The sequence below is a fragment of the Dictyostelium purpureum genome (assembly GCF_000190715.1).
Source record: "Dictyostelium purpureum unplaced genomic scaffold DICPUscaffold_23, whole genome shotgun sequence".
Classification (NCBI taxonomy): Eukaryota; Evosea; class Eumycetozoa; order Dictyosteliales; family Dictyosteliaceae; genus Dictyostelium; species Dictyostelium purpureum.
In genome coordinates, this window is record NW_003519360.1 from 55,893 (window position 1) to 65,287 (window position 9,395).

General features: G+C 24.5%; 4 protein-coding genes across 4 annotated transcripts in view; 2 read left to right on the forward strand and 2 right to left on the reverse strand.

Moving 5' to 3' along the window:
- Positions 1-520: 520 nt before the first annotated feature.
- Positions 521-1,709, reverse strand: DICPUDRAFT_91291 (uncharacterized protein; the record flags this gene model as incomplete). Its single annotated transcript, XM_003284327.1, has 5 exons — positions 1,406-1,709; positions 1,211-1,325; positions 1,033-1,129; positions 736-964; positions 521-652 (listed from the first exon to the last, which is right to left on the reverse strand). Coding segments are annotated over exons 1-5 (654 nt in total), but the record flags the coding sequence as incomplete, so codon positions are not given.
- A 670-nt stretch (positions 1,710-2,379) lies between these two features.
- Positions 2,380-3,951, forward strand: DICPUDRAFT_148127 (uncharacterized protein; the record flags this gene model as incomplete). The annotated part of the gene is made up of 1 exon (XM_003284300.1): positions 2,380-3,951. The coding sequence occupies one exon, from the start codon at positions 2,380-2,382 to the stop codon at positions 3,949-3,951; it is 1,572 nt and encodes a 523-aa protein (XP_003284348.1).
- A 1,863-nt stretch (positions 3,952-5,814) lies between these two features.
- DICPUDRAFT_75322 (uncharacterized protein) lies at positions 5,815-7,799 on the reverse strand (the record flags this gene model as incomplete). The annotated part of the gene is made up of 2 exons (XM_003284328.1): positions 5,815-6,051; positions 6,132-7,799. The coding sequence occupies 2 exons, from the start codon at positions 7,797-7,799 to the stop codon at positions 5,815-5,817; spliced, it is 1,905 nt and encodes a 634-aa protein (XP_003284376.1).
- Positions 7,800-9,180: 1,381 nt separating this feature from the next.
- DICPUDRAFT_148130 (uncharacterized protein) overlaps positions 9,181-9,395 on the forward strand; it is a gene marked incomplete at both ends in the record, with an annotated part of 2,031 nt that continues 1,816 nt past the window's right edge. The window contains one exon of the mRNA XM_003284301.1: positions 9,181-9,349. Coding sequence (XP_003284349.1) covers positions 9,181-9,349 — 169 coding nt within the window. The remainder of the gene's footprint in view (positions 9,350-9,395) is intronic.

Genomic DNA, 9,395 nt, shown 5'->3' on the forward strand with positions numbered 1-9,395 from the left:
CTTGAAAGCTTTTCATTTTGAGAGTTTCTAATATCCAAAAATGATTGTGAAGATTGAACGATTTGTCCAGGGTTGGGTTTTAATCTTATTTGTTCCAATTCATTTTTAAGTTTATCATAGGCTAATATTTGGAGAAAAAAAAAATTAGTAATGATAAAATAGTAATATAAAAAAATAAAAACTTACCACTAGAAAATGATTCAAAAGTAGAACCAACAGTCTTTGCATTATTATGTAATTCTTGAAGCTTTCCCTGAACTTCATGTTCACTAATTTATAAAACGATTAGTATTTAAATAATAATTAATAGTAAATAATAAATAAATATAATTTGAGAACTTACCTTATTGGTATTTGTTTATTTAATTCAATGTCACTATTTGAACAAATTGAATTAAATTTAGCTTCTGTTTCATTGATTTTTGATTTTAAGTTTTCATATTCATCTCTACATTGTTTATGCCATTTTCTAAAATCATTCTCTGGTATACAATCACCCAATGTTGTTCTATTATTTGTTCTAAGTGATTCATGAAGTTTGGTTTGTTTTAATTTTGAAATATCTGATTCGAATGATGAAAATACTAATTCAAAGTATGGTTTCTTTTTGTCAAACTCTCTAAAAAATATATTTGCATGTTTGAAAAGATTTCTATAAATGCACAAAAAAATTGAATTTTAATTAGTTAATATATTAAACTATAAACTATATGTTTATATTAAAAGTATATTTACTCTCTATATTCAAAAAATGAAACATTTGCTACTTTGATAGCACTCTTTTGATGTGAAATATTGTTTGGCATGTTATTGCATATAATAATTTTATTTTGAATTTCATCTTTGAGGAATTTTGCTGCTCCCAATTGGCTTGAAAGGTAATATTCAGTTGCATACAGTCTTTGGAGTGGATCTGTTGAATTTTCGAATTGTTCTAAATTATTTGGAATTGGTTTTTTTGGAACTAAAAAAAAAAAAAAAAAAAAATTTAATATAAACATAATCGTGTATAAACTAAAAATGGTTATTTACCTCTCTTAAACTCGTTTATTGATAAATCTGGTGCATCTGGTTTTAAACTTGGATCAAGAATAATTCTTTTATTAAACAAATAAATATCTCTATCACTCTATAGGTAATTAATAAAAATAGTTAGTACACCAATATATAAATTGTGATATTTAAAAAATCTTTAAGTAATAATACAAACAGTAATACCATAATGTTCGAGTGTTTTAGATGTTAATGTTTTATCTGCTATCAAAATTTGTTCTGAAGGATTTAAAGTTGTGTGTTGAACCAATGAGTTTTTAATACTCTCAATGCTAAAATAGTTATAGTTTATAAACAAAAACTATTAGTATATTAAAATAAATAAATATTTATATTAAAAAAAAATACATACGTAACATATGGATTTACTGGGATTTTAAATACATGACCATTTTCTGCGACAATAACTCTTAAAAAAAAAGAATTTGATTGCATTTTGGATATAAACTATTATACAAAAAAAAAAAAAGATTTATTTTATTTATTTATGTGTGTATGAGTGTAGGTGTGGTTATTAAATATTTAAAAAAATAATACAATACAATACAATAATAAAAAAAAAAAAAAAAAAGAATAAATTAAGAAACTGAAATAAAAGAGTGTTGTTTTGATTTGCTTTATCTTATAAGTTTCTCTTTTTCTATCTATTATTTCTTTGTTATATAGTTTAAAAAAATAAAAAAATTTAATAAATAAAAAATAAAAATTATTAAATTTTTAAAAAAACAAAAAAAAAAAATTTAAAAAAATTTAAAAAAATAAAATTAAAATATTTGGAAAACTTAAGTGGTAATTGTAAGTATAAAAATATATAAAACTTATTGACCACAGCCACTTAAAACCGTTCTAGCCTCACAGAAAAAAAAAAAAAAGAAAAAAGAGAAAAAAAAGAAAAAAAAATATGAAAAAATCAAAGTTTGATTTATAAACAAATAAATGTAAAAAAGATTTAAAAGAAGAAATAATAAACCATGTTATTATAAAAAAAATAAAATTAAAAAAAAAATTAAAAATTTAAATAAATTTTTTTAATTTTTTTTTAATTTATTTTTTTTTTTTTTTTTTTTTTTTTTTTTTTTAAAATTTTTTAAATATATATTTATTTATTTATTATAATAATTTTTTAAGTTATTTTATTCATATTTATTTTTATATTTATATTTACATTTATATTTATTATTCATATTCATATTCATATTTTACATATTTTCATATAATAAAATAATTTATAAATAATTAAAGAAATAATAATAATAATAATAATAATAATAATAATAATAATAACAACTCAATCATCATCATATATAATAAATAAATTTATAAATAATGAATAGTAATGAAACATTACCAGACTTTTATTTAATTTTAGAAATTGAAAAGTATTGTAGTGATGTTGAAGTAATAAAGAAGGCTTATAAGAAACTAGCATTAAAATATCATCCAGATAGAAATATAGGAAAGGAGGATGTCGAAAGAGTAGAAGAAAAATTTAAATTAATATCAGAAGCTTATTCAGTACTGTCAGATCCAAAAAAAAAAAATGACTATGACAACTATAGACGTCAACAAGAGAATCCAACAATGTATAATCAACAAGGAAACAATATACATTTCGAAAGAGAGCATTTCAATAGTGATCATTTTTATGACATTTTTAATCAGTTCTTTAAAGCTACATCCTCTGGAATGTTTGGTGGAGGTGGATCACCATTCTTTACAAATATAGGTACACCTTTTGGCAGTATACATCATCAACATTTCCATCACCAACAGCATCCATTTTCTATTCATAATAACTTCCACGAGTCAATTCATGAAATGCACAGAAAACATGTTTCAAATTTTAACAATCAATTTCATAATAATAGACATCATTTTAATAGTAATTTTAGTTTCCATAGCAATTTTAGTAATAATAACAATAACAATAACAATAATAATAACAACAATAATAACAATAATAATAATAACAACAATAACAATAATAATAACAATAACATTAACAATTCAAGCTTTAATAATAGTTTTAATGAGCAACCAAACCAAAATAGAAAACCATTAGTGTATAAACAAAAGCTATCAGCCGAAATCTCATTTAGAGAATCAGTATTTGGTTGTGAAAAGACAGTTTCATTTTCAGTTTACAAGGAGTGTCCAGGATGTAAAGGTATAAATTGTGTTAAATATTTAGAATGTCCAATGTGTTTATCCATCGGAAGATCAACATTTGGTTTTACCTGTACAGAGTGTAATGGAAAGGGCAGAGTAACACAAATTCTTTGTAACCAATGCTCTGGAAGTGGTCAAATTAAAACAAGAATGGTCGATGAGTTATTGATACCAGCCGGTATTAATAATAATGAAAAGTTAAAATTAGAATTGGAGATAGCATTCAATAAAAATATATCCGATATTTATAATCTTTATGTTTCAATTAAAGTTCAAAGCAACCCATTATTCCATAGAGTTCCCAATACAAACCATGTAGAAACAACCATTCCATTGACAATGCTACAAGCTCTACTTGGTACTACTCTCCCAATACCAACAATATATGGAAGCGATTTGGTTATTAATGTACCCCCATTCTCCTCAGTAAATAATGATCCTTCAGAATACTTTGTCACTGTTCCCAACCTAGGCTTTAAAGACTCGAAGGGTGGCGAATCTGGATCCTATGTTGTAAATTTCTCTGTCAATTTACCCAAATTAAGTGATTTATCACAAAGAGAATTAGAACTATACAAAGAATTAGAAAAAATTGAATCTCAAAAAGATAAACAAAATGGAAATAGCGCAAATAACAAAAATTCGAATCTTAATAATATAGAAAACCTAATCAATTTAGAAAATAACAATAACAATAGCAGCAATAATAGTGATACAGTAAATTTATAAAGAACAACTTTTTTTTTTTATTTTTTTTTTTATTTTTTAAAAATCAAATCAATGGAACAACAATTGGACAACCATCATCAATAAATATTTTTTTTTTTTTTTTTTTTTCATAATAATCAAACTTTTTTTTTTTTTTAAAAAAGAATGTAAAGAAAATAATTAAATTAATAAAGTAAATATAGATTCCTTTTTTTTTTTTTTTTTTGTACCAAATTTAAAGATATTGGTTTATTTTTTTATTTATTACATTATATTATTTATATTATTTTATTTTATTGTATATTGCAGTTTTGTTTTGAATTTTTATCACATTTAGTTTCTATATTATCATTTTCTATTTGAGATTCTAGCAGGTCGGATATTTGCTTTGTTAAGTTTAAAATGGTCTCTTGTACACCCAAATTATACTTTGATGAGGTTTCATAACATCTAATATTATATTTATTTGCTAATTGTTGTGCAACATTCAATGAAACTGTCTCTTTTCTATATCTATATCAACCATATCTAATTTCATACCAACTAAAGTTAACTGTGCATCTCTTGAGTATTTTATCGCTTCATTATTCCACTTCCCGCAATTTACGAAAGATTCTCTATTTGGTATATCATAAGCTATTATAATTCCTCTGCTCCTTTATAAATTGATTTACCAACATCTACATATCTATAGTATCTTCCCTAATTAGTTTTATAAAGTGTTATTAATATTGAATATATTTAAAAGTTAATACATAATCAACATTTACAAATATATCTCAAAGGTGTATTTTAATCAAGGTACTTTATAATTTTGGTCCATTTTTTCTCTATCTTTATATTTATCTTCGATGTACCTATCAAAGAAGGAAATTTTACCTACACCTGTATCACTTGTAATAGCAATTTAAATGATCCACATTATTTTCTGATGGTTGTGGCATATTTTTTATATTAAATTTAAAAAAAATTTAAAAAAAAAAAAATTTTTTTTTGAGAAATTAGATTTTTTTTATTATTTTAATTAATTTTTTTATATTATTTTGATTATATTTTCTCTGTTATTAGAATATAAATGGATTTGGATAACTAATACGGAAGTTACTGAAACTGATTCATTGTATATTTGAAGAAATAGTTGGGTGATACTGCCATTATATGATTTTGAGTGGATAGTTGATGTTTTGGGTGTAAGGTGTGTTTATACTGCTGGAATGGTGATTATACTGCTGGAATATGATTTTGAGTGTGATTGATGATGTTTGTAATGGGTGTTTATACTGCTGGAATAATGTTCTGAGTGGATTGTAATTAACATTAAAGGAATGCGGCGGTGGTGCGGTTAATTAAGTTGTGATTTCATTAAAGGGAAACGTGGCTCTGGTTTTTCGTTCTGATTAAGTTGAAGATTGTCGTGAACTTTGTTTTCAAATATTTGATCTTAACATTGGATTAGAAACTTTGAACGTATTGATATTGAGGAATAAAGAATTGGAATTAGGCTAAATAAGAATTAAAGTTAAATATTAGTTTCTTTTTTTTTTAAATATATGAATTATTTAAATGTTATTTTTATAGTTACCTTTTTTGATTTCTATATAATTATTTGGAACTGGAACATTTAATATTATTATAAATTTGCTTTTCTTCTTTTGTAGAGCTGAACAATATGATGATATATTTGTTATTAAAATATTGATAATGATTTGACAGTTTTGAACTTATTTGAAAATTTTCGGATGATGTATATAAATGGAATTGGAATCTATCAATGAAACTATGAATGAAACGAGTTAATTAATAATAAGGACTTCATCAAATTCGTTTAATGAAACTACGAATAAAGTACGTAAATTATTAATTTAATCGCCACCAATTTCACTATTAATTCATATTTATATAATCATCAAATATTGGTTCGTAAATGTTATGAACAAAACGACGACGCAATAAATGGTGATAAACTTGGTCCATGTCACCACTGAATTCATCATCGGAACCATTATCATTATCATTTTCATTTTCTAAATTATCGGGATCATCAAGGAAATTGTAATCTAATTCTTGTTCATGGGCTCTATTCTCAACATCGCCTACTATGATTGGATCATGACCGGCTCTCTACAGTTATAAAATGAAAAAAAATTAATATATATTTTTTTATTTATTAAGTATAAATATAAATGTATGAATTTACTTACTTTAATGGTATAGAATCTTGCTCTACATAATGGGCAAGTATTTTTAATTTTATGCCATGTATCCATGCAATCAAAACAGAATTTGTGGTTGCAGTCAATGGTGGCGATGCTATCGGTCTCCATATCTTCCATGCAAATGTAGCATTTATTGTCTTCTTCTTTTTGTTCTTCCTGTTCCTCTTGTTCTTGTTCTTGTTCTTGTTCCTTTTCCATTCTTTCCTTTTCTAATTGTTCTTTTTTTATACGTTCCTCTTCTTCTATTTTTTCTAATCTTTCTTTTTCTTCACGTTCTTTTTCTTCACGCTCTTTTTCTATTCTTTCCATCTCTTCCTTTTCCCTTTCCAATCTTTCCAACTCTAAACGTTCCTTTTCTTTTTGAACCCTTTTTAATTCTTCTTCATCTTCGTATCTATGTCTTTTTTTAGTTCCCATGTTATTTCTTAAATCTTCTTCATCATCAGACTCTAATGATCTCTTCTTCATTGGAGTGTTTCTTGCTGATGTTGGGACACCTGTTGAATTAAAAGTTGGTGATGGATTTGGTGGATTTGTATCAACAGCGTTACGAGAATGTGCTCTATTAAATGATGGATAGTTCTGAGCACTTGAAGATGAATCGGTTGGTTGTGGGTTTTGTTGTGGTTGAGTGTTTGTTGAAACATTAGCAGCAGTACGAGAATGTGCTCTATTGAATGTTGGGTAGCTCTGAGCACTTGATGATGAGTGAGTTGGTTTTGGGTGTTGTTCTGGCTGAGTGGTTTGTGGAACATCAACATCGGTACGAGAATGTGCTCTATTAAATGTTGGGTAACTTTGAGCACTTGATGATGAATGTGTTGGTTGAGGGCGTTGTTGTGGTTGAGTGGTTGGTGTAGCATTGGCAGCGGCAGTATAACGAGAATGTGCTCTATTTAATGATGGGTAATTCTGAGCACTTGGCCATGAATGAGTTGGGTGTGGGTGTTGTTGTGGTTCAGTGGTTGGTGGAGCATCAACAGCGGTACGAGAATGTGCTCTATTTAATGTTGGGGGAGTTCTGAGCACTTTGATGATGAGTGTGATGGTTGTGGGCGTTGTTTGTGGTTTGATTGGTTGGTTGAACATAACGCACTGGGCAGTATAACGAGATTGAATTTCTATCAAAAAGATGTGTAATGGCTGGCTTGTTCCCTTTGATGGAAATTGTTGTTGGATTTGAGAACTTTGTTGAGATTGTTGAGATTGTTCTGGCTCTTCTTGTTCTTGTTGTTGTCTTTCATATTCATCAAGATCTTTAAATAGTTTTCTAATACCAGGGGTTGATACAGTGCTTTTTGATTGTGATTGTGGCTGTGATGGCGATTGTTGTTGTGGTAGTTGTGGTTGTGGATTTGAAAATTGATTTTGTTGTTGTTGTTGTTGTTGTTGTTGTTGTTGTTGTTGTTGTTGTTGTTGTTGTTGTTGTTGTTGTTGTTGTAGACTTTCTTGTCTATCTATTGGGGCAGTATTGTGGATTGGTGAATTTTGATGTTGGCAGTTGTTGTTATTGTTATTGTTATTGTTGCTGGAGAAACCATCGTTGTTGTTATTATTGTTATTGGTGTTGAATAAATTTTTATTTACATAAAAGCTGAGTAATAAACCGATGATTGCAACAATAAAAAAATATAAAATTGTTAAATAATCCATTTTATATTAAACTATTTTTATAAAATAATAGTGATACGAAAGGTGATTTGCAAGCTATTATTTATTGATAGTTGTAATTATTTAATTAATATAAAATGATATTGATATTATTAAATTTTATTATTGTATTTTTTATTATATAAAAGTTAAATGTAAAAAATTATTTGTATGTAAATAAAATATTAAAGAAAAAAATAAAAAATTTTTTTTTGGAATGAAAATTAAAAAAAAAACATAAAATTAAATTTTAAATTTTAAATTTTAAATTTCAAAAAAAAAAAAAAAAAAAAAAATTTGAAATTTTATAAAAAAATGTGATTTCCCACACAAGGTTTTTTTTTTGGTGGAATGAATTATACACTGGGTTTCCGCAAAAGTAAATGCCCAATTTGTGAACATCGTGATTATTAAAAAAAAATTAAAGCATTTTATAAATTTTTTCAATAGAAAAATTTAAATAGTTATTATATTATATGATATACACAAAATTTAAAGTTTCATTGATTATTTTACATTATGTATACAGTAATTTATATATATTTGTTATTGCTTTTTTAATTAGTCAAAAAAAAACAAAGAAAATTAATTTTTTTTTTTTTTTTTTATAAAATATTTAAATACAATATTTTTTAAAAAATAAAAAGATGATAATATAAAAAATTAAATAAATATATATATTAAAATATTATAAAGATAAAATTGTTTTAAAAAAACATATATCAGAGATAGAAGTGGTAGTTGATTTTTTTTATTTTTTTTTTATTTTCAAAATAATTCATTTCCTTTTTTTTTTAATTTTTTTTTAATTACACAATTAATATTAAATACACCAACTTTTTAGTAATCAAATATAATTCAGTATATTATTTGATTTGTCATTGTAATAAATATGTTAACTTTAAATTAAAGTTGTCCCGTATCAAATTAAAATCATGGTTAAAATTTGTAATAAAATAAATTTTTTTTTTGATAATCATGATGTTCGTAAATTGTGCATTTACTTTTTCCTTTTGTGGAGCCACTGTTTAATTCATACCACTAATAAAAAACCTTGTGTGGGAAACCACATTTTTTTTATAAAATTTCAAAATTTTTTTTTTTTTTTTTTTTTTTTGAAATTTAAAATTTAAAATTTAAAATTTAATTTAATGGTTTTTTTTTAATTTTCATTACAAAAGAAATTTTTTATTTTTTTTCTTTAATATTTTATTTACATACAAATATTTTTTTACATTTAACTTTTATATAATAAAAAATACAATAATAAAATTTAATAACATCAATATCATTTTATATAAATTAAATAATTACAACTATCAATAAATAATAGCTTGCAAATCACCTTTCGCATCACTATTATTCATAACAATAGTTTAATAAAATGAATTATTTAGAAATTTTATATTTATTTATTGTTGCAATCATCGGTTTATTACTCAGTTTTTATGTAAATAAATTTTTATTCAACACCAATAACAATAATAACAACAACGATGGTTTCTCCAGCAACAATAGCAATAACAATAACAACAACAACAACAATTTCCAACGTCAAAATTCATCAATCCACAATACTGCTCCAATAGATACATTCAA